We start from the raw sequence: 24,077 nt of genomic DNA on the forward strand, positions 1-24,077 counted from the left end.
TCATTGTTGAACTGGAAAAAATATTCTCAGAACTTTTCAGTTTTTAGAAAATCTTTTTCTTTTTTTGTTTTACAGACAACCATGAGCATCCTGTTGAAAAGAATGTGATACAATAGTGTCTTCAGTCAGGCTTTTCCGGCTTTGCAGTAACAGACTGCTGCATGAGATTAACATCTACATTTCTTTTTTTTTTCTTGTTTTTGAGAAACATGGATAATACGAGTTACAACATTTAATTATATTCTCTCGGAGATGAAAAATTTTTTAAAATTCAATTTAAATTTAAAACTATATTTTAATAAATTCTTAAAATGATTTAAAGATGAGTATGCACTCATAGTAGCAATTAATAACTCTATTTAGGCTTAAAAATTATTCTAAAACTTGTTAAAATCATAGTAAAGTTGCTCGTAAGCCGAATCTAACAACTCGGACCCTGAAGCGGAACCGGAAGTCCATCATTTAACGGTCCTATTCAGTTGTTTGTTGAGCTTGTTGTTTGCGCTTGCGCTGTAGCTCGAACCTTTGTTATTCCATGTCACTATGGCGCTTAGCAAAACGTTTGGGCAAAAACCGGTGAAATTTCAGCTTGAAGAGGATGGAGAATTTTATATGATCGGTTCTGAGGTCAGTATCTTCAAATGTTTATAACCCTGCTGCTGTTACAGATCGTGATTTTGAGCAGAAACGTTCCGGTGTGTCAGCCGCTAGCTGTTAGCTTAGCTATGCTCGCGAGGCCAGCTGAGGGGAAAGGCAGCGCGTGAAGGTTCATTCATTGATGATCAAAAAACAGCGCGAGGATCGATAATAAGTTATCAGAAAGTGAAGTATAGAATAAAATTAATCTTTTATTTAATCGTAAACTTCAGCTGTCAAGCAAGCTAAGCGATAGCATACGAGCTAACATGACATCAACAAACAAAGCGCTAATTTCTAAGACAAACCGTGAAATTAGTTCGACTATTGCTTTATTATATTAAATCTAATGTTGATACGACTTGCTGTGTTGTTTCGGTCTGTCTAGGTTGGTAATAGTAGGAGAGAACCGTTTTAAAATGACAAGTCTAACGCTTTTATTATGTTTAAATGGCCTGTTTTCCTTCTTCTGCGCCACTCTAGAAGATTAATATTACATTATCACATGTAGAAGATTACTTACATGATTAGTAAGTGGAAAATATATGTAAACAACAAATGTAAACAAAGAACCAAGAAAACACCCAACAGCGTGAAGACATGATTAAAATCTAGTGTAACCATGAGATAAAAAAGATATATAATTCATTTCATTTTTATATATTATGGTTAGTGTGGACAATTTCCATTTGTTTAGCATCAGTTTGGCCTTGGATTGTGAGGCGCAAGCAGGAACGCATATTAATTTGATAATCTGATTGAAGGATTATGGAGGTATGACTGTGTATTTGTATCTTTGTAGATAGAAAAAAAGTAAAAATCTGCCAATAAACTCAGAATTAATCTCAGAAATTGTCCAGAAAATTTCTGTTTTAAAAATAGTTAGATTTCCGATATCTATATCACAAATTTCAAACTTTTTGAGCTGATAAAATTCAGAGTTCTTTTATAGTAATGTTTTTAGATTTATTTCAAAAAATTCGGAGTTTTTTTCTTGCAAATGTTTTACTTTTGGAGCTTAGACATTTCCTTGTTTTTTCTAGTAAACTTCTGAGATTAATCTCAAAGCTTTTGAGATTTTTTGCGGAAAATTATTATTTTTTTTTTAACACAACGGCCCTAACATGCCGTCGTATGGAGGAACTCTTAACGGAGCTTCACTGATTCCTGTTTGCTGCAGCATCACATTAAGAATCCGGTGTCTGAAACATCACAATTTTTATTTTTTTTAACCTATTTATGTTTCGGTTTTCTTAATTTTTTTCTGGCTTTTTGTCAGGTGGGGAACTACCTGCGCATGTTCAGAGGCTCCCTATATAAACGATACCCGTCGTTATGGAGAAAACTGGCAACAGTGGAAGAACGGAAGAAAATTGTAGAGTCTTCACATGGTCAGTAGAGGGCAGCACTAACTCAACAACTTCAGTTCTTTAGAGTTAGCGTCCTGCTGTTTTTGTATGCAAAAACTGAGTATAGGGACCTGGTTACAAGATTATGGTCATAATGTTAGCAGAAAAATGATGCAATTTTACCAGAATAAAACATTGTCATAAAGTTGTTTTTAATGAGAAAATATTATCAGGATGTGCAATTTTTTTGTCTTTGAAAAAGTCGCCCATCTTTCTACTCGTAATATAAAACTGAGCTTTTATACTGTGAACAGAGTGAAATATATATAACTGTTATGTTATATTTTTTGTTTTATTTTACAATCATGTTTTCATTAAACTAACTAGTTTTCCTAATAATGGTCTGACAAAGACATACTTAGACTGTAATTTATGAAGTTTTCTCAAACCTTGGTCTTATTGTGTCTCGATGATTATTTTGTAAAATAAGTTGGTGTTTTCTCGTTGTCTTTCCAGATCACGGCTACACTCAGCTGGCCACCAGCGTTACGCTTCTGAAGGCCTCGGAGGTTGAGGAGATCCTCGAAGGGAACGATGAAAAATACAAAGCTGTGTCTATCAGCACTGAGCCGCCCACCTACCTCAGGTAAAAAAAGAAACATCTGGAAAAAAAGCAAACACACTTTAAGACTAATTATCTCTCTGTTAAGCAGCCAAGATGCTAATAGCTCACTTGATTATGGAGGTATTGTCACTTACTTACAGATGCATTTATTTATTTAAATGAACTAAATCTAAAAGTTCTGCTATTTTATTGTATGTTACTGGACTTAAAATATTATGTTTAGCTGTTACATGATCAGCTCAATTTTAGTGAGAATGTGAGCAGCATTGTTTTAGATAAGCTGATTAATTGAAAAAAAATTTTAGGCAGATTTGTGAAGACACCATTGTAATAATTAAAAGGCTTGTCACAATTAGCAATAAATCAATTAATCACACCTCTAATTATAATAACGATAATAATAAAATAGATAATTCAAGAAAAGTTCCTTGTTTTGTATTTAGACTTGACACATAAAATATTATAATAAAACAATTACTAAAAGTGTTTTTTGGATAAATTTGTGCCATTCTTGAATTGCAGTCAGGGGCCACAAAAAATTAGTCCAAGGGCCTCAAATGGCCCCCAGGCCACACTTTGGACACCTCTAATGTAGAGTCAGTGCACAGTAATGTAGATCTGTGTATCATCTGCATAGTTATGCTAGCCGATCTCATTTCCTGTTATAATCTGAGCTGGTGGGAGCATATAGATACTGAATAAGAGAGGTCCCAGGACTGAACCTTGGAGAACCTTGTGTGTGATTTCTGTCCACTTTGAGGAGAAGTTTCCTATTGAAACACAGATGTTGCTGTTCTTTCTGACTCTGGGATCCAATGGTTCGGTTCTTTTGTGTCTCCACCAGGGAACAGAAGGCAAAGAGGAACAACCAGTGGGTTCCCACGCTGCCCAACAGTTCCCACCACCTGGACGCCGTTCCCTGCTCCACCACCATCAACCGCAGCAGGCTGGGTCGGGACAAGAAGAGGACCTTTCCCCTGTGGTGAGGCTCCCCCTGCTGGCAGACGGTGTTACTTTTGTTCATGTTTTTTTATGGTTGAGGCTTTGCTTATTACCTCTAGTTATGTCTGTTATGCAGCTGGGAGGACCTTTGCTTTTATTTTTGGACAGTTATATATATAACCATGGCAACAAGGTATAGGCTGTTGCAATAAATCAATTAATCACATGATAACTTAAAATGAGCTTGATAAAAGTGTAACTAAAGTTTAAAGTACAATTTTCTTGCAGAGAGTTAATTTTATCTGTTGTTTTTATTTATTTATTTTGGACATTTAAAATCTTATCCAGTTCTAGTGTTAAATGTTCATTTCAATTTAAAGCTTATTGATCTTTGACAATGGGTTTTTGCATTCTATATGTCATTACCATTATATTACGTTGAAACGCTGCAAACATTTGACACCCAGTAGGAAGTAGCTAGTTTGCACCAGCTGCCACGTTTGTCTGTTTTTGGTTTTATTTAAGACATTTAAACTATCTTCTAGTTTGAGTTTTTAGTGTTTAAAAAAAAAATAAAGTTAATGATCTTTGTGACAATGAACTTATCAGTGTTTTACTTGACAATGGTCTCAAAATTACAATGCTATCACTTATTTCTGGTTTCTGGGGTGAGTTAATTATCCAGTTAATTTTAATGGAGTGGTTAATTTTTTGCATCTTTAAATGTTCATCAGCTTCGATGACCACGACCCGGCGGTGATCCATGAAAATGCCACACAGCCTGAGGTTCTTGTTCCAATCCGTCTTGACATGGAGATCGAGGGTCAGAAACTGAGAGACGCTTTCACCTGGAACATGAACGGTAGCTTCTCACTCATTTCCCTCTCTGATGAGATTTAAAACAAACACTTACAGAGTGTTCCTGTTTTTTTTAAATGTCCAGAAAAGCTCATGACACCTGAGATGTTTGCGGAGATCTTGTGTGACGACCTGGATCTGAACCCCCTGGCCTTCGTCCCCGCTATCGCCTCAGCCATCCGGCAGCAGATCGAGTCCTACCCGACAGACAGCCTCCTGGAGGACCAGACGGACCAGAGGGTGATCATCAAGGTGTGGCTTCACTCTTAAAGGGGATCTATTGTGCACAATTTACATTTGTACTTCCATTTCTAAAAATAACCCAAACAAACAAACAAAAAAAAACCACCCAGGTGGTTGTTGGCAATAAATTAAAGATTTTTGGTGTCTGGAAAAAGAGCAATTTCAAAAACTTCACAAATAAGCAGACACTGCCTTTTACCCTGCTGGGTAACAGGCTGGGTTGCCTGTTACCTAGCAGCCCAGCGGAGTTCTGTCTGTTACCTAGCAGCCCAGCGGAGTTCTGTCTGTTACCTAGCAGCCCAGCGGAGTTCTGTCTGTTACCTAGCAGCCCAGCGGAGTTCTGTCTGTTACCTAGCAGCCCAGCGGAGTTCCATCTGTTACCTAACAACCCAGCAGAGTTCCGTCTGTTACCTAGCAAGCTAAGCTGAGCTCCAGAACGTTCAGTTAGCTGAATCAGTGACACAAAGAATGGCTGCTCGAAAAGGCAAGTGTTTTATTGTTGACTTACCATCAAGAAATCACTTGCTACGTTCTTGTTGGTTGTGCAGGAGGATCTACTTCTGCTTTTCAAACATGTACAGTTGTATAATTGTGCATCTGTTTGCAGCCATTTTCAAGTGTGACTAAGCATGTTACAAATTTCATAATAACAAGTATTCTGGGGCAATAACTTTGTCCCAGATGTTTTAGCGACAAATGTTGATATTGCTGTTTTGAGACCATTTTCAGATAAGTTTGCCCTCTCAAATAACAATAAAATTTCATTTTGTAACGAACACTAAAACATGAAACTGGAAGATAGTTTAAATATCCAAAATAAAACCAAAAAACATAAACAGAATTACAATCACGCACAACTGGGCTCATTTTAATTTATAATGCGGTAATTGATTAATTGAGTCATGTGAGTGTTATTGTTGAGTTGGAGGGCGTGACCTGCAGCAGCAACTTACTTGAATTTAAAGTGACAGAGCCCTTAAACAGCTCATTCTGAATTGAGATTCAAATAGGTAAAACTGACCAGACTGAAATCTCTTTATTTAAGAATGATTTTGTGCAAAAAAATGTAATGAATGTTTTGTTTAGCTCATATTCCTGTCCAAACTTGTTCAAGGAAGCGTAATAGGTGACCTTTAATGCAAGCGGCTAATTTTTCATGTTCTTCTTCTCGTCGTCCAGCTGAACATCCACGTGGGCAACATTTCGCTGGTGGACCAGTTTGAGTGGGACATGTCGGAGAGAGAAAACTCTCCGGAGAAGTTTGCCCTGAAGCTCTGCTCGGAGCTCGGCCTGGGCGGAGAGTTCGTCACCACCATCGCCTACAGCATCCGAGGTCAGCTGAGCTGGCATCAGAGGACGTACGCCTTCAGGTACCACAAGATGGCGCCTCAGCAGGGCTGCAGCTGTTTCAATAATCAATTAATCAGTTCATCACATAAAAAAATCTGCAGATTTTTCATTTAATTACTTAAACGTTTTTACACAATATTAGAAATGCATTAAAAGATGCAAATAATTCCATTCATTTTTGAATAAGAAAATAAAAATGTATTCTTTTAGTGCACTATAAAAAGACAAAATCTTACCAAGTGTTTTTGGTTTCTAATGTAAATATCATAGTACACTTGAAATGAGGCAAACTAACTTACAAGTAACTTTTTATCCAATTACAGGAGCTTGTTTTAAGTTAATAATGTCTTAATATTGATAAAGTACTAGTTATACTAATACTGTAATTGGTGAAATAATCTGGAACTACTGCTTTTTCATCAGTACCAAGAATTTTTTACACTCTTTTATGTCTGAGTGTGATTCGACACTTGTTAGCTAACTGGTTTTTTTGTGTCTGTCGTGGAATTGTGTAAATTTATCATCATTTTGTTCTGTGACCTGAAGCGGTTAATGCTAACCGTAACTAGCTGCACACTCCTGGTCAGCTGGCTAAATGAAGTTCCTCTTTTCCAGTGGCTCTCTTGAACAGTTCTGCTAAATTTGAAGGGGGTTCTATATTTTTGTTTGCGACCCTTGACCTCCTTCACCTTAGCTGCTTGTTGGATCAGCGGATTTGACCTGACTGGGTCTTGGTCTGGGATCGGCTGATGAAATGTTTCCAAACCCAGACAGTGATCCCTGCCACAGCTGGACGCGTGAGTGGAGAAACGACTCCAGACTGTTTACTTTAATGCTGATGGACGATGTTTGTTGTCATTACGACACGAGCAGAATGAGATGTTTCTCCTGCAGATGCGAGCAAAAACAAAATGTTTTCAAAAAGTGTTTTTCCTCAATTTTCCCTTCTGTGAGCAATAAGACCTGGCTATGAGAATTTTTGTTTAATTACATCATATTAGCAGAATAAAAACTCAATTTTACCAGAAAACTTAGAAAAAAGTGATTTTACTGAGGAAAACAAGCTTCATTATCAAAATTTGTTGTGATTTTTTTCCCCTTAAAAATAGCTAATTATTGTAATTAATAATAATTAATTAAATAATACTAATAAGGTCCTACATACTCATTCATTAACCTACAGTATTTTTCTTTATCTCTAATGTAGCTTTGCTATGACTCTGGTGCTGTGATATATAACAGAAGTAAAAAAAAATACTTGTAAAACTTATACTAAAATGTAACTTCTCCAAAATGCTCAGCATTCCTCATAAATTACAAATTTATTTTCCTGAAGTTACATGCTGACATCACTCTGAGCTATGAAAACCCAAGGAGTGCATTGGTGGAAAACAAATTTCTCAGTATTATTAAAACGATTTATCTCTCACTTTCATGTCACTTGTTTATGTCTCTCATATGTAATTAAACAGAACATACCGTAGATTTAACCAGGAAGCGGTTTGTTGTTTTTCAGTGAGAACCCGCTTCCTACCGTGGAGATCGCCATCAGAAACACAGGCGAGGCGGACCAGTGGTGCCCCCTGCTGGAGACCCTGACAGACGCAGAGATGGAGAAGAAGATCAGAGACCAGGACAGAAACACGAGGCGAGTCTGACGATTTTTATGCAGTTTTCATTCAAGCCTTTTTTACACAGTATAAAACATGATGCAAATAAACATATGAATTCATTTATTAACTAGAACGAAATGCAAAAACGTAGCATTACTTTATTGAACACTATGAACAGTACAGAAAAAATACTTATAACATCAACACGTGAAAAACTTTCTGCTCGACTTATCAATACAGTAAAGGGCTGATCTGTTGATTGTTTTTCAGATTAATTGATTAATAAATTGACACCAAATGTGCTTAAGTTTTTAAAAAACTTTTTTTTTTGTACAGAAGTTGAACCAGGCGAAGATAAAATTTTAGTACTAAAGTAATGTTTGTTGATGTTTATTTCAGTAATCGATTCACCACGATTTATCAGATTAATCAATAAGCCCTGGTTTAGTTTCTTAAGGAAAGAGTGTACGTATGAATAACTCACCGGAAGTGAAACTATTTAATTTTAAAAAACTTTTTGCTCAATTTGACCTTTTTCTGCAATAGATTTATCAATTAATCAGGTTTGTCTGTATGGCACAATTTATCATCAACACCAAAGTTCAAAATTACATTTCTTAAAAACATTCAAATAAAACATCATGAAAAACAAAATGCAGTCAACAATTGAGAAACATTTTGTCAAATTTAACATCAAAATGATCAATTCAGATCAAATAAATAGGTAAATATTTCATTTATTTTGGTTCAAAAGCAACTTTACACAAGTGAGTAGTTAGTTAGTCTTGAGTTAAAGGAACTCTGTGTTTCTGCTGTTTTCTATTAGTTTGTTTATTAAAAACATTTCCTCCTGTTCTTTTTGGGGGGGTTTTTAATGCAACTATTAACACCTGCGTCCTTTTTGTCCCCCAGACGAATGAGGCGTCTGGCGAATACGTGGTAGATGTGAACGCAGCAGCAGCGCCCCCTGCAGAAACGTTGAGGCAAAACCAGTTGAAGGGCAGCAGAGGTTTTTCCTGGTCTCTGGATGTATCCTCTGCTGGGCTGGACTCTCTCCTTTTTATTTTTAATTTGAATCTGTTTGTTGAAGGCCCGTTAGAAAAACAAAAAAAAAACCGACCCAGAAACACTTATGTTTTCCCCGCGCCGAACCCTTCTTCCTGGAGACGCTGCTCTTTTTGACCTTTGGCCTTCTACCTGACAAAAACACACCCGACTCAGATAATATATTGTTTTGTTGTATTTGTTGTCTTTTTGTACATTTTAATAATTCTTACAAAATAATAAAAAAATCTGTAAGAAATGTATTTGTTGTCCTTTTTTGGGTTTTAATTCCTGCAGGCAGATTTTTAACGAACATGAAAGAAATGCATTAAAATAGACAGAAAACAGTAACTGTAAAGCGATGGAGAAGTTTGCACTCTTCAGAGGTTTTTTGTGTCATTTCCTTCATTTTGTCCAGCGCCCCCACAGGCGAGGAGGGGAATGGGTTTTTCATTTAGTTTGGAACATTTGACCGTACAGTGACAAAATTTTCAACTGTTGAGCCTCAAAAATAAAAAGAAATATTAGAATATCTGTGAAATCAGTCTCAAAATGTGAGAGAAATTTTCGACTTCTCAAACTCCTGAAATTTCCATGTTTTCTCTACAAAATTTCTGGCTTTATTTTTCTAGAATTGTTTTACTTTTTGAGTTCATTTCAAAAAGAATTTTTAACTTTTCAAACTGAAAAGTTTAAAACAAATTCTAGGAAATTGTTTTTTTTCTTGCAAATATTTGACTTTTGCACAAGGGTGTACAAGGAACAAAGATCCTCACTTTTCCCTAGACTCAGTTGGAGAAGTAATTGTAAAGGACATAAGAAGAAAATGGATGAAATCAGAAATTTTCAAGTGTTGCTCTAGAAAATATGTGAAATTAATCTCACAGGTTGAGGGTTTTTTTTCTTTCTAATTTCTTCAGAAATGTTAAATTTTTTTTACATTTCTTTCCTCTTTCTTGCAAATTTTCAACTTTCGGAGCTCAGAAATTTCCGAGTTTTTTCTGAAAAATGTCCAACTTTCCAAACTTCGTAGTTTTTTCTAGGAAATTTTTGTTCTTTTCTTGCAAATAAGTTTGTTTTAGAAAACGTGAAGTGAATCTCAAAATTTGAAGGTTTTTTCCTGTGATTTTTTTGACCTTGGAAAATATCTAAACTCAAAATTTTAATTTTTCTAAAAATTTTTTTTGGACTTTTCAAACTGAAATTTTTAATTTTTTTCCTAGAAATTTTCTGGCAGACATTTACTCCTTTTTTAAACGTACAATGGCTTTAAAGCAGATGCAGTTGTTCCAGTGGAATCTTTCCCAGTTGAGTTTCATTTCCAGACTCCTCTCCGTCCTGGTTGGACTCCGGTCCTAGTTTTCCCAGCCGCGCCGCCGTCGTCCCACAGAGTCCTGTTGTCGTGCTAAGCAGTTTCCTTTTTATTTGAGCCACAAAGGCAGCGGGTGAAAGTGCAGCGTGTGCAGACGAAGCTGCACGGTTTTCCATGCGAGGCTTCCAGTTGCTCCTCGTTTCTTCTGCAGCTTCCATTTCATTTCAACACAAAGTTCTATGGATTTGTCGTTACAGACCCAGTTCTGTTCGGTCTCTGCTGTAACTGAGACCGTTACCGTTGCTTTTCCTACTATCTATAGGAAAAGTTCAGAGAAAGTTTTGACCTTGTAGCATGAGAATATAGTCAATTTGAGCTTTTTAGATCCATTAATTGTCTTTTTGATTGTCATATTGATTTTCTGATCGCTGGTTGCTCCTGGAGTTTTTAGCTGCCTTGCTCCTCGTGCTGCAGATCTCCTCCTTCCTGCTGCTCCTCCTGGAGGAAGCGGCGGTCAGGTCTCTCTGGTGGGTCAAACACGACCCGTCTGTGCAGAAAAATAGGACGGAGAGGGCATTCAGATCTTTGTGGCAGCATTTAAAATGAAATAAAAGGTTATTAGTTCTGCAGAAAATGTTAGTATTTTTTGATATTTTTTGATAAAGTGATTGTTTTCTTTCAGGAAAAGACAGATTATTTGAAGACAGAAGTAAAAACAAACTATGTGTTTAAAGAGAACAACTAAAATCCAATATTTTGTCTGTTTCTAAAACATTTTCTCTGATAAAAAGCTTTGGAGGACCGATTCCAGTTGATCCGTTTTATACTCTGGTTTATTTCAGTAATAAATGATAAGTTGAGTCTACTTTACTTTGACTCTTACAGCAGATCTGGTGTCGTCAGCAGCTTTCTTCCTCCTGGCTGGTTCGGAAACACGTCCTCTAAGAAGTAATACAGGTGTCCAACGCCGATACCTGAGGAGAGAGCATTTGATGTTTGCTATGGCTCGAAGCCACAGATCTCTGTTCTGCATAAACTACTAAAAAAACGATGTACAAGGCCATTGTAGATAGAAAAAGATAATAAAGGAGTCAATTCTGACAAAAATCTCAGAAAATTTTAAAATAAAACTTGAACATTTCTTAGCTTGAAGTCAAAAAAGTTGAGAAAAGAATAAAATTTTTAGATTAATTGAAAAAAAATTCCAGAAAAACTTGAAAATTTCTGAGTTTGAAAATGTGAAAACTTGCTAAAACAGATCAAGGAAATACTGAAATTAATCTGTAAAATTTGCTAGAAAAATTTGGAAACTTTTGAGTTTCAAAAGTTGAAAATTTTCCAAGCTTTTTCAAGATGAATTCTGTGATTAAGCTAAAAATTTCAGATTTTTTTTCCTTTCAAATATTCAGTTTTTATCCAAAAAATTGCAAAATTATTCCCGTAGATTGTTGACTTTTGAAACTCAAAATTTTAAATGTCAAGAAAAGTTCCGAGTTTTTTCTTACATATTTTAAATTTTTCAAACTCAGAAATTTCCAAGATTTTTTAGCAGAAAATTTCAGATTTTTTTGGCAGAAATTGACTCCTCTTTTTAGTTTCTGTCTACAATTGCCCTAATAATGTAGCCGTAAAAGCCAGACCACAGAGGGTTAAGGCTTCTCACCCAGGACGTCGGCGGTGACGGGGTTTCCGAGCAGCAGCGAACATCCCATCAGCACCCAGGGCAGAAGCGGCGCCCGGAAGGTGAGGAGGCAGAAGAAGTTCATGGGTATCAGCGGGTTTCTTTTACTCCAGATGTACACCAGCATGGTGAGGAAGGCCTGGCCGAGGAAGAAGATGTTGGCAAACAGACCCAGCAGCTGCAGACTTTCAGGTTAAATACTGATAAATCTAATTTATGACGGTTTAATGTTCACAGACATCCTGCTAAATAAAGTCAGGGTTAAACAAAACGAGGATTTTCCAACGTATTCAGCTTCTTTAGGTGATTTTTATCCCATATTCCTGTTGCTATCTGCAGAGTTAAGTGTTTTTGTTATTTTGTGGGAAGTGGGTCTAAAGTCAGACTGATTGGATCCTTTGGGATTCTTCTCATATTTCATAAACTCGATGTGAACCGAGTAAACAGAGTTCAACAGAGAAGTTTAAGAGAGTTCAGTGTGGACTGAGTTAACCAGATCCACGCTAGCTGCGTTTAACTACTGACCTTATAAATGCGCAATTTCACATTTTGAAAAGAAACTCGTTAAGACAAAAACTCACGGTCTTTGACAAAAAGCTTGGATGAGGCGGGTTTTCAGCCGCATCAACACTTTTATCGAGTCTCACGAGTCACATGGTCAACAACAGGATGTAACTAAACCACGAAGAAGAAGTAGACAGGAAGTAGTTGGAGAATCTTGTTTAAAAAAAAACAAAAGCGATTTATCGCGCGAACAAACTTATTCACGTGTGATTTTAATTTTATTAAACAGTGTGCTGTTTAATGAAAACAGCACTCTTGCGGAATTACGTTTTTTCAACATTAGAGGAATATTGACAAAGTTTTGCGCAGATTGTAAGGACATGACGCTAAGTGATGCTAACAGAAGTGTTGTCTTCTGTTTCTCATATCAGGACAAGTTGGCTATTAGTCCTATGAGTCAAATTTTTGAGCCACATGTTAGAAATTGTGATTATTAATGGCTTAAGGAGTGAAAAGCAAAATCCAAAGAGATAAACAATGCATAAATAAAAACTACATTAAATATGTATTATTTATGATCAATACATGATGATAAAAATGCACCTGCCCTAAATACTACCACTGAAGATATCTCAGGTTTAGAATTGGCTGATAAAGGAAAAGTAGTGCTGAATTGATTTACAATGTTTTTTTTTAAAATGGAGTCCTTAATGTAAATATTTTAGCGTGTACCTCCTATTTTTGTTTGTGTATTTGTTTTAGCTGCTGTTGTTATTTATTTTCTTATTTTATTTTGTAGTTCAGAACCTCAACTGTTTTCCATGCACTAATTGGTGAATAAATAAAAAAAACAACAACAATATTTTCAAACATTTTCTTCTGATATATATTAAAATTTTAAGACTGTAATGTGGATCTTCTAACATTTTACCCTAATTGTATGTTCTTTAAATCTACGGATGTCTCTAATTTAACCAGGAAACCCTTCGTTTGCTCTCAGAGTTTGTAAAGGATACAGTTATGAGGATTCCTCCAAACAGGAACATGAAAACAAAATCAGCCGTTCTTCCTCGGAAGCAGTCTTCCTCCAGCATGCGGCAGTACCGATAGCTGACCTCAGCTAAGGACTCGACTGCAGGTTTTTCTCTATATTCAACAAATTATAATTTACGTCTCAATAAGTCTCATTTCTCTTGAATTTCAATTTTGGGCAACATCAAGATCACAAATGTCCTAAAACCACTGGTTGTGCCAGAATGTATTGTTAAAATATTAATAAATAGCAGTTTAAGTACATAACTGTTATCTTTAAGGTTATATTTATGTGGCACTACAGTCTAGAGGGCCAAATAAAAACTCATGGAGGGCCAGATTTGGCCCCGGAGCCTTGAGTTTGACACCTGTGCATTTGAAAGTAACAAACTTTAAACTGGTATTAAAGTAAATGTGGTCTTACCTTTTGTTAAGACCACATTTCTGTTTTTAAAAATAGTTATTTTTAATTGGTCTGATGTTATATTCCAAATTTAAAGGAATAAATCATTATTAAGTGGAAACTGATCATAATTAACAGAAATAAATGTTTTCAGATATCAATCTGAGAGCAAGTAATCTCTATAATGTGTTTCACTTAGTGGCAAAGTTTCTGAAATAAATGGACTTTTCAATAATATTCTAATTTATTGAATGGAAAATATCATGATGGTGTATTAGAGGGATTGTAGATAGAAAAATAATTACGGAAATTTTTAGGAAAAACAAGAAAGATTTTTAACTACCAAACTTACAAAATTGCTAGAAAAATCAAATCTTTGAGCTTCAAAAGATTCACATTGGATAGACAAAAAAGAAAATATCTAAATTTGAAATGTTGCAAATTTTCTAAAAAAAAAAAAAAAAAAAAAAAAAACTCAAAAGGAAAAAAAACAAGAACATTTCTGAGTTTGAAAAGTTGAAAAAATCTGAAATTTGAGATTAATGTCAGTTTTTTATAGAATATCCCAGTTCCAGCTGAAATTCTTTGCTAGAAGAATTTCTGACATTTTTGAGTTTGGAAAATTGAAAATTTGCTAGAAAAAAACTCAGAAAGTTTTAGATTAATCTTAGAAAAATTTCAAGAAAAAACAAGAAAACTTCTGAGTTTGACAAGATGCAAATTTGCTGGAAAAAAAAATTTATCTCAGAAGCAAACAAGAAAGAAGCAAGTAAATTTTTGAGTTTGAAAAGTAGAAAAAAACTCAATAAATTTTGAGCAAAGAACATGCAAATATCTGACTTTCAAAATCAAAATTTTCTGACTTTACAGATCCAAAAATCCCTACATTTTCTAAAATATTTCTGAGATTTTTGTTGGCAGAAGTTCCCTGGCCCCCTTTTGTTTTTCTATCTAAAATGGCTCTAATATGCCGTTGTAGTAAACTGCTGATAAATAATTGTGCTGTTATTTTTCGTAGCTCAGAGAAAGATACAGGAAAATGATGTTGAACAAAAAACCAAATCCAAGAGAACCAAAGAAGAAGAAGCTGGTGATCAGACGCCATATCTGGAAAACAAATGAGGAAACGGTGATGGAGATGATAAATTACTTTACTCTTAAAGTAAAGTAAAACCTCTAACGTGTTTAGAGGCTTTTCTTTGTACCTGGTATTTACTGATGATGAGTTCTGGGTTGAAGTACAGCTGAAACGGGGAGATGACTTGAAGTTGCTGGGAAGAAATCTGCAGGTTATTTTTGGTTTGTTCATCATTTAGAGTTAAAATGACACATTTCAGTTCTTTTAAACGCATGACCTGAATCCCAATTTAAGCTAATAACACATTACAAATATTTTAATCGATAAAAACAGTTTGATTCTCAAGGAGAAAAAAGTACTTTCTCTCAGAACAACATGAGTTAAAATGTGCTGGTTCTGTTCTGGTTCTGGTGTTTCTTACCACAGCAGCGGTGGTGAGGATGCAGGCAGTCGTGTACGTCCGGGTCACCAGAGGGATCTGGAAATACTCCTGAGTGAGGCTGAGAGCCATCGCTGCTGCTGCTGCTGCTGCTGCTGCTGCAGCTGCTGCATCTCTGAATTCATTTACTCTGAACACAGGCAGCAGGCCACGCCCACTTCACTGCAACAGCCAATCAGAGTCACCCAAGCACTGCAAAAACAAAACCCCAAAAACAAACAAAAAGAAACCCACAAGACCTTACCCAGAACTTTTGGTCTAGTTTATAGAGAAAATATCTTGGTATGTTTTACAAAATACAAAAGAAACTTTTGTCAACTTACTTTGCAAGCTTGGTTAGTCATAATTATTTAATATTGATTAAAAAAAAGATTATTTCACTTATAATTAGACATTTGAAATAATCTGTCAATAGAACAAGTATTTTTCATAAATATTAGGGAATTATTGACTTAAAACAAACTCCTATAACTTGCTGAAAAGTTGTTGTTTTTTTAAATTTAAAGTGTATTAAAATATTTGCACTCAAAACTAAACCAAACAAATTGGGATTTTAATAATTTTGTGTTTTTGCAGTGAAGTTAGTCCTAAATATAACTACAAACCTTTATCACATCATTAACAAGATCAATTATTTGAGAAAGGAATGAATTAAACCCTTAATGTTTTATTATTTTTATTAAAATAGCAAATTAATTAATTTAGAAACTAAATAAATTCTAATAAATTAACAGTCTGATAATTCAGTTTGTGTTAAATCTAGAAATAATTCAAGATATATTTTTAAATTTGTTCATTTCTAAATTTTACCCTAAATAATATTTATGATAAAACAATTATTTATATTTATGTGATATTTATAAATCAATATTTAAGATAAATTACAACATTTTAAAAGAAACCTCAGATTTTGTTTATATCTGTCATCATTAAAGATTTTTAAAGATTTTTTCTGCTGTATATTTTTTACTGAACCATTTTTTCTGATCTCAGTGGAAACCATTGTTTTCTATCTGAAAGTAGTGGTTGTCAAACTCGAGTTAAATTCTTAATAGAGTTTATTGCAGGGTTGTTAATTAATTAATTGTGACTAATTCATTACAGAATGTTTATATTTGCAGCTGTTTTTGATAAACTGTGACAGAAAAAGGATTCAGATTTAGCCTTTAAAATACTTTTTCAGAGAAAAATCAACTTTCTGATCCGTTGTTAGACAATGTGGTAAGAAGGTAAAAGATTTATTCAAAGTAACTCAGAAAAACAGGAAAAAACGTACACAGTTCCTACATTTTTACAGGTTATAGCCTACATTTGGTTAAGTATACAGAATTAGAACAGTTATGTACAAAAAGCTTTGCTGTTTGTGCATAAACATGTTGGAAGAAGTCTGATAAATGAGATCAACTGAGTCAGACACAGCAGGTTGTAAGGAAAACAGCAAAGTCTTTACGATAAAAACAGAAACGACTCGTCAGCGTCCTGCACTGAGGAGAACGACGATGAACACGACGGTCTGGGCCGAACCTTCAGAGTTCAAGTGCTGCAGCAAGAAAAGATGCAAAGCTGAGGAGCAGCGGTTCTCCAAAAAGGCTGCAATCCGAGATTATTCATCAGGAGTTCAGCAATCTGTGCAAAAGTCTTAATCCAGCTCAGTTTTCTTTGTATTTTCCTTCAAAGCAGCCTGACATTCCCTGAAACTTTCTAAGTCTGCAAAGAAGCAGCATTATGTATTTTGTTAGCCGTCTTATAGCATAATCAAGTAACTATGTTACAGTTGTTATAAAAATGCAAAATATATCAAATATGACTTAAAAGAGATTTGATTTTATAATTTAACACCTCGAAATTGGGTCTCTGTCTTTTTAAGAAACTCCTGCTCTTTCTGACCACAACATGGCTCCTCTATTAACCCTTTAACAACCAGCGTTTCACTGAGAAGCAGCTCCTTTAATGAGCTCACATACTAATTTGCTAATTGCTGGTGGCTAGTCTGAAGGAGCTGAGTTGTGGCAGATGCTTGAAAATTTGGAAACTGCAGCTCTGAGGAGGAGCTGCTTTGAGGTGCGTTCACCGAGGCATTTTGCACAGCTGAATGGTTGCCATGGAGATGAAAGGATTTCACAAACATGCATGAAAGAATGAAGGCAACAATCCAGGTTTGTAAATACTGCCTCTTTAAAAGCTATTTTTTGGAGTTCTTTTTTACTCCTGTGCCTGAATTCAGATAAATTTATAAAATACAACTATTAAGAGATTTATTTATTGGTAAAATACTACATTTGTCCCTTTAGACTTCATAGGATGCTGCATGGATGGAGTCACAATGCTGAAAGTTTGATTAAAAAAATAACATAATTTCACCATAAAAAAACTAACTTGAGTAGAAACTTGAAAGCAAACTAATTCATACAAACATTGGCTTTTATAAATTTTATCCAGCAATTTTTTTTGCTTTCTTTTAAAAGAACATTTTCCCAAAATTGATTGTCTTTCTGCCACTCAGAAAGCTTAACACCACTGTTATTAGATCACAGATGACCGCTGCAGGGATTGAAAAGTTAAAATAATAACAAATTTAAAATAAAGTTTTCTTCTTAGTCAATCAAACATTTGTTGCTTTTATTTTGAGAACCATAAAATAACATTTAAAATCTGATTAAGTGATTGTTTCCCCAATGAAGACAGCTTGAGGCTACAATAGTAAATGAAAAGTAAATGTCTCAAGACTTTTGCACAGGAAAAACAAGACCAAATAGCTAGCAGTTAAAAAAAAGTTCATTCTGACTTTCAAAATAACAATGTTAAAATCTTTGAATTTCTCCAGTTGAATTCAGGAGAATATTATTTTTCAATTTTTAGGTTTTATTTGTTTTTTAATTTCAGTTTACCAGAACTAGTTTACCACTAATTTACCCAGTGGTGGAGAACCGCTGCGGTCCCTGAATGCATCACCGACTAACGGAAAACACAGAGCCCCGTTTGAGCGATGTGCAGTGACGTCATCGGGGTCCGTTCCGGCCACTAGATGGCGCACTGCAGCTTCTTCTGCGACCATGATGTGAGAAGAGTGAGATCAGACATTAGCAGCTGCAGCAGAATCGAGTTTTATTCTTATTTTAAATTTAAAAGAGGAAAATATTCAAGTTCAAATAGGAACATAACTAGATGAGGATCTCTGGTAAAAGCAAACAAAGTCCCTCCTCTGTTGTTCAATTCACGTCCAAACTTGAAACATTAATCTCTTTCTCAATCAACAAAGATGTTAGAAAAGTGTAACAAGCCCTTAGAGAAATAAATATTTACTCCGGGTTTTGCATCTAGGACCAGATTTTTCGCATATTTGTGTCTTAGGTTAAAGGAGAAACACTGAACCTCAGGCGCTGATTAAATGCAACTTGATCTGTTTTCCTGTTTTTGGAAATCATGAATCACAAAAACAGAACATATGAACTTCTACAGACAGAGGTTAAAATCAGTTGAAGTGGTCCAAACAAAGCCACACAGAGTTCCTGGAAAAATATAGAAATCTGACGTGCAACGTCTCCATGGTTAGACCTGAAGTAACCGTCTGCTGTTCCCTGGGTTAGCTTTTTTTAATGCTTGTTTTGATACCAGGCAGGAAAAAAACTAAAACAGCATCAGAAAGTAAAATTTAAATGGGATTTTTTTTAGATGCTTTGTTCTAACTGGGATGAAAATGTCAGCCGTTAAAGCAACTGAGCTAATTAAATCAAAGAACAACTAACTGAAAAAATAAAATAAACAGGAGCCTGGTTTAGAACGGATGCTAATCTCTAGACCCAAGCTAACTGGAGTCAAACTTCAGATAGCTTGTTAAAGACTTGGCAAAATTGCAGCAACTCTGCAATGACCTCAACAAGACTGTGTAAAGACCTTAAGGAGACTTTGTAAAGACTTAAGAGATGTTGCAAAGACCTTAGCAAGACTCTGCAAAGACCTTAGCAAGACTCTGCAAAGACCTTAGCAAGACTCCGTGAAGACCTTAGCAAGACTCCGTGAAGACCTAAGCAAGACTCCGTGAATACCTTAGCAAGACTCTGCAAAGACCTTAGCAAGACTCCGTGAAGACCTTAGCAAGACTCCGTGAAGACCTTAGCAAGACTCCGTGAATACCTTGGCAAGACTCTGCAAAGACCTTAGCAAGACTCCGTGAATACCTTAGCAAGACCCTGTGAAGACCTTAGGAAGACCCTGTAAATACCTTAGCAAGACCTTGCAATGACTCTGACAACACTCTCTGCAGACCTTATAGAGCCTTTGCAAACACCTTAATAATACCTTGGAAAGACCTTAGCTAGACTCTGTAAAGACCCCAAGACTTCACATATCATAAATGACCCTTCAGAGACATCAATAACATTTGACAAAGATCTCAATAAGACTCTGCAAAGAACATAGCAGGACCTTACAAAACCTTCTTGCTGTGACTCATTTTTAAGGTGTCCAAATCCAGTATGAACCCCATTTTCTTGGTTCTGATTGTAAAACAGTGAAATATGACTGGAAATGATCATCTACTTGCTGAATTAAACCCTCCGCTGACCGCCGCTGTGAGTCTGATGTCACTCTTCAAACACTCTGAGGTGTGTTGTTGATGAAAACACAAACTGAAACATCCAACACTGACCACACTGAGAACAACAGTTTGTTAAACAGTTTCTGGCTCAAGCGAGACTGAATTCAGGGTCTCGGGCTCATGGTGATACAAAAATGTGCAAAAATAAATACAAGTAGAGCTGCACAGGAGGTGCCAGATCTGAGGGAAGGTGGGTTTTTTTCCTGAGAAGAAGGCATAAATTGATCTGAGTGTCAATAAATGCAGTGAAGCATAAACAAGTGTAAAATTCGTCTCGTCCTCATGAGTCTGCAGTTTTTATTCCATAAATTCCTCCTTGCGTCAAAGGAATCAGGGTACGCGAATCTTCACAGACTCACTCGTTCCTGCACCCAAAGAAATCCATACCGACGTAGCGTGGGTAACCTTCCAACGAGTTCATGCCGACAGGGTCGAACTTCCAGTACTGACGTCCTCGGATAAAATGAGCAAAGCCTGAAGAAAGGAACAAAAAAAGGACTCTTATTATTCCTGGAGACCACGGAAGATGGAAAATATGCACATCAAATGGGCCTCTTAAGATTGAAGGACTCAAACAGACCTATACTGAACTACTAAAGGAGCTGTTTTCAATTTGGCAATGAATTTCAAAATAAGAAATTTTTTGTAATGCCATTAGCTTATAAGAGTGCATAAAGTCTCTGAAATACCAGAACTTTCTCACAAAAATAAAACTTTTGATCTCTTTTGGTATTGCAATGGGATAAAAATCCAAAATATTTGCCCAAATCTGCACAGAAGTGGTGCAGATCTGGGCATTGTAACTGAATGCTGGAAAAATATGTCCAGCAGTCTGGAGTTTGGCTAAAGAAATGAAAACAAACTGCTCGAGGCAAGCTGCTGGTCCGAAAGTAAAGTTTAAAACTGGTTCTGAGTAAGAAAGTTTGACTCTAGCAACATCCACAGTTTAAGACAGAAATCAAAAGCATTTTTTCCTTCGTACCGTGAGTGTCCCTGAAGGCAGCGTCAACATCCTGAGGGATGCCGGTCCAGTACTGCATGCTGCGCGGTTGGGGCGACTCGACCCGGTTCTCACGGGGACTGAACCTCCAGTAGCTACCGGACTTGAAGAAGTAGATGTTGTAGTTGGGGTCGTGACCCCAGCGAAGGGCAGCCTGGATGCTGGATGTGGACAATCCTAAACGCCTGATGGACTCGGGGCCCCTGATGTGCATCTCAGCGTCAAACACCCAGTAGTTATCATCTGCAGAAACAAAAAAAACAACTGAAATCCAAGTTTTATTCACTTTTGTTTTTCTTTTTTTAATTATTTTTTAACAACTGTTAGCGTGCTAATGCTTCGTTAACGGTACCAAAAATTGACTCTTTATCCCTAAAGACTGTAATAACAGCGGAGGAAATTAGCCTCAATCTTGAGAGTTACAACTCAGTCATGTTTCACAGTAGAAAAACATTCATATTTTAAACAATAGACTAAATTGGCATTTAGAAACTTTACAATTTTTACACAAGCAGAGCTTAAGTTTTCCCTGAAAAACAATGTCAATGTTAATTTATCTGTATAAAACAACAGACCTTGACTAAAGTGATGCACAATTCAATAAAATTAAGCAAGATAACAATAAGAACAAGGAAATATATTGAAAAGTAATTTGAATATATTCCATAACTGTCATTATAAAAGATACTCAAACTGTTTGAATCAAATGCCAGAGAATAAAAGTCTCAACAGTTTCAGTGTTATGTACATGAAAAAGTAAACCGTTCCAAATTTTAGGAGCACAAGTCGCAAAAACCCAACCTCAGCTGAATTAATAGTCAGAAACCTTTTAATAAACACAAAAAAATAATTCTTGAATTAAATTCAGAATGTCTTTTGGTAATTTCACTGCCCACTAACTTTTGTATCTTACATTCTGTGTTTCTTTTTGTGGACTTCCTGTTCATGGCTTCCTAGGAAAGGCGGGAGTCACCATGGCAACCACCGACTTGTTCTATTTTTGTTCTAGAGTTCCAACGCTGCTGGAGAATGCAAAGTTTAGATTTGTTAGACTTATTAAAGCAGCTAAAAAGTCTACATTTTTATTGAGATATTCTTGTTGGTAGTTTATAAACAACCATAAACAACATAACTCCACCTCAGCCACACGGTGGACACTGGGAAAAATTCTCCATTTCTGATACTGAGATGGCACTTCATTATTACATTTGTATGTTGTAAATTTGGCAATTTTTAATCTGCAAACAACAATTTTGTGTTTGCCTCGTTAGCTGAAGAGGAAGAAGTGAGATTATTTTTGACTTTATTAAATACTCACCTTGAAAAAACCAAATATTCCCTGACTTGTCCTCAAAGGCAGCGTCGATCTTGGTCGGGATCCCCTTCCAGTGTCGGGAGGCCAGAGCCGGATACCCGCTCTCCAGACGCGCCGATCCTCCAGGATCCCTGATCCTCCAAACGTAGCCCGACTTAAAGAAGAACAGCTCCCCTCGGATCATCGACACGGCGTCAAAGTCCGTCTGACAGGCGTCAGGCTGGAGGAAAAACAGACAACGCTCTCAAAAACACCGTAAAACATTTTAACCACATTTAGTTATGTCAGCTAGCTACTCCTTACCTCAAATACGTCTTTTATTGAGATTTTCAACTTAAATGCATGAGTTTGTAAACAGTAACTTTAGTAAGTTGTGTTAACTTTTTGTTAATTTTGTCACATTTCTGAGAAAACAAAGGATTTTAAATCCCTGAAATAACAAAAAAAATACTTAATTGATCCCAAAGTAAAAATAAATTATGTTAATCAGCTCCTCCCAGTTGTAATCCACCCTGTTGCTACGGTTACCCATCACAGCAAAAGAGCAAAGTATGGAATGTGTTGGCAAATTTCACTCCAGCCGCACTGCATCCAAAACAGGTAGGAATGTTTGCTGAAAAATTCCCCTAGAAAGACATGGATGAAAGTTTGAAAGAGTAAACAAATCTCAGTGAAAGTAAAAAAAGAAAGAAAAAAAAAGAAAAGAGGTAAAAGGCAGGAGTGGGAAATATTTCCCCGGGTGCTCAGCGTGAGAGAGCTGGAGGTGTTATATTGAACTGGTTGTTATGTGTAATTAAGGCTAACATTAATATTAGTGTGACTGTCAATTAGCAACGATTGAGCACAATGTCTTCTCAGATTGCTTATTCTGTTCAAAATAAATGCTTTTGAGCAGAAATCAGTGTAATAAAACGTGTTTAATAAAATGCATAATCATTCATGTAAGTTAAAGACTTTGAATTCTTTTCACTTTAAAATAAGTATTTATTTCAACTTGATAATATGAGTGAAAATAATAAAACATTCTGGAGCTCTGCTCTGGTTGCCAGGTAACGAGCTGGGCTTGATTGGGGTTGCTAGGTAACGAGTAGTGCCTTCTGAATTGTGACGTTACATTCTGGAGATTTTTGAAACTGGTAATTTTCCACACACCAAAAAAACCCCAAAACAAAACAAAAACATTAACTCTACTGCCAAAAATCAACTGGTTGTGTCTTTTAATTGCTTGGCCTGTTTTCAGAAGCAGCAGAAACCCAAATGGAAATACAAAAACATGCAAAATATGAACTTTACATATTCGGTTCTGTTTAAAAACAAAGTTATCCAAATGAAACCTAGTCATACATTAATATGGCTGACTGTATGAATTAATTTGTTAACTCACATTGAGTTCGTTGGTCTCTGTTTTGGGGACCAGAGCCCTTGGAGCCGGGGTTGGCGGTGGGGGCAGGACCTGTGGTTTAGCTCCGTACAGGTACTGGATGCCTAGTCTGTCGTCTTCGCTCAGCCTCAGTGGGTAGGAGAAGGAGTAGTAAGCAGACATGATGGTTTTGGGCTTACGTGAGTGCTGCAGGCCCAGGACATGCCCGAACTCATGGGCGGCGACCTGCAGAAGGTCTGTACCTGCAAAGAGGAAGGGAGAGGTTCATACAAGGTCTGAAAATAGGAGAGAGTGTTTGTTTTGACCCGGTTTGAGCAGCAGACTGTGGGGACTTCCATATCTGAGCCAACTGGGTCAAACAAGGGGAGAAAAAGTCCCTTTAACTGCTGACTCATACCTGTCCTCAGTTAATCGCACTCATGTGTCTGACATGTTTACCGTTAGACAGAGTTAGCACATACTTTAGCACATCCCACTATAACAACTTCAATTACAGTTGCAACAAACAAGCAGGCGATAATTATTAAAAGACATTATCTGGTGCAGAATAAGCCACAAACATCAAAAGTCTCTTTTTAATAAACTGATCTGCAAACAGATGAAAAGTTGCTTCTGCACTAACATCATCCATCACAGTATGGCTATAAGCGCTCAGCGTATTCTTTAATTCCTCTT

At 36.2% G+C, this 24,077-nt stretch overlaps 3 protein-coding genes across 4 annotated transcripts in view; 1 reads left to right on the forward strand and 2 right to left on the reverse strand.

Moving 5' to 3' along the window:
* Positions 1 to 480: 480 nt before the first annotated feature.
* Positions 481 to 8,919, forward strand: smarcb1a (SWI/SNF related, matrix associated, actin dependent regulator of chromatin, subfamily b, member 1a). The gene is made up of 9 exons (XM_044111563.1): positions 481 to 627; positions 1,916 to 2,027; positions 2,502 to 2,631; positions 3,455 to 3,592; positions 4,287 to 4,414; positions 4,496 to 4,662; positions 5,833 to 6,023; positions 7,520 to 7,651; positions 8,529 to 8,919. The coding sequence occupies exons 1-9, from the start codon at positions 544 to 546 to the stop codon at positions 8,557 to 8,559; spliced, it is 1,113 nt and encodes a 370-aa protein (XP_043967498.1). The 5' UTR covers positions 481 to 543; the 3' UTR covers positions 8,560 to 8,919.
* Positions 8,920 to 9,046: 127 nt separating this feature from the next.
* On the reverse strand, positions 9,047 to 15,275 carry LOC122828211 (derlin-2-like). Of its 2 annotated transcripts, none has more exons than XM_044111564.1 (7): positions 15,092 to 15,270; positions 14,798 to 14,863; positions 14,626 to 14,699; positions 13,174 to 13,267; positions 11,636 to 11,831; positions 10,856 to 10,946; positions 9,047 to 10,519 (listed from the first exon to the last, which is right to left on the reverse strand). In XM_044111564.1, exons 1-7 carry the CDS (start codon positions 15,179 to 15,181, stop codon positions 10,420 to 10,422), a joined length of 711 nt encoding a protein of 236 aa, XP_043967499.1. In that variant the 5' UTR covers positions 15,182 to 15,270; the 3' UTR covers positions 9,047 to 10,419. The 2 variants fall into 2 exon arrangements, with proteins under 2 accessions (XP_043967499.1, XP_043967500.1); XM_044111565.1 differs by having other exon boundaries at positions 10,398 to 10,519; positions 10,844 to 10,946; positions 15,092 to 15,275.
* Positions 15,276 to 16,331: 1,056 nt separating this feature from the next.
* mmp11a (matrix metallopeptidase 11a) overlaps positions 16,332 to 24,077 on the reverse strand; it is a 34,416-nt gene continuing 26,670 nt past the window's right edge. Inside the window, exons 5-8 of the mRNA XM_044111566.1 lie at positions 23,406 to 23,644; positions 22,025 to 22,241; positions 20,689 to 20,949; positions 16,332 to 20,180 (exon numbers count right to left, since the gene is read on the reverse strand). Coding sequence (XP_043967501.1) covers positions 20,062 to 20,180; positions 20,689 to 20,949; positions 22,025 to 22,241; positions 23,406 to 23,644 — 836 coding nt within the window. The 3' untranslated portion in view covers positions 16,332 to 20,061. The remainder of the gene's footprint in view (positions 20,181 to 20,688; positions 20,950 to 22,024; positions 22,242 to 23,405; positions 23,645 to 24,077) is intronic.

Source organism: Gambusia affinis, linkage group LG03 (genome assembly GCF_019740435.1).
Source record: "Gambusia affinis linkage group LG03, SWU_Gaff_1.0, whole genome shotgun sequence".
Lineage (NCBI taxonomy): Eukaryota > Metazoa > Chordata > Actinopteri > Cyprinodontiformes > Poeciliidae > Gambusia > Gambusia affinis.

Excerpts from the sequence above, each read along its gene's own strand:
- LOC122828211 (XM_044111564.1), bottom strand. The coding sequence starts at position 15,181 with ATGGCTCTCAGCCTCACTCAGGAGTATTTCCAGATCCCTCTGGTGACC. Across the intron at positions 14,700-14,797 it reads TCATCATCAGTAAATACCAG|ATATGGCGTCTGATCACCAG; the intron begins GTACAAAGAAAA and ends TTTGTTTTCCAG. Across the intron at positions 10,947-11,635 it reads CGTCACCGCCGACGTCCTGG|GTATCGGCGTTGGACACCTG; the intron begins GTGAGAAGCCTT and ends CTCTCTCCTCAG.
- smarcb1a (XM_044111563.1), top strand. The coding sequence starts at position 544 with ATGGCGCTTAGCAAAACGTTTGGGCAAAAACCGGTGAAATTTCAGCTT. Across the intron at positions 628-1,915 it reads TTTATATGATCGGTTCTGAG|GTGGGGAACTACCTGCGCAT; the intron begins GTCAGTATCTTC and ends GCTTTTTGTCAG. Across the intron at positions 2,632-3,454 it reads GAGCCGCCCACCTACCTCAG|GGAACAGAAGGCAAAGAGGA; the intron begins GTAAAAAAAGAA and ends TGTCTCCACCAG.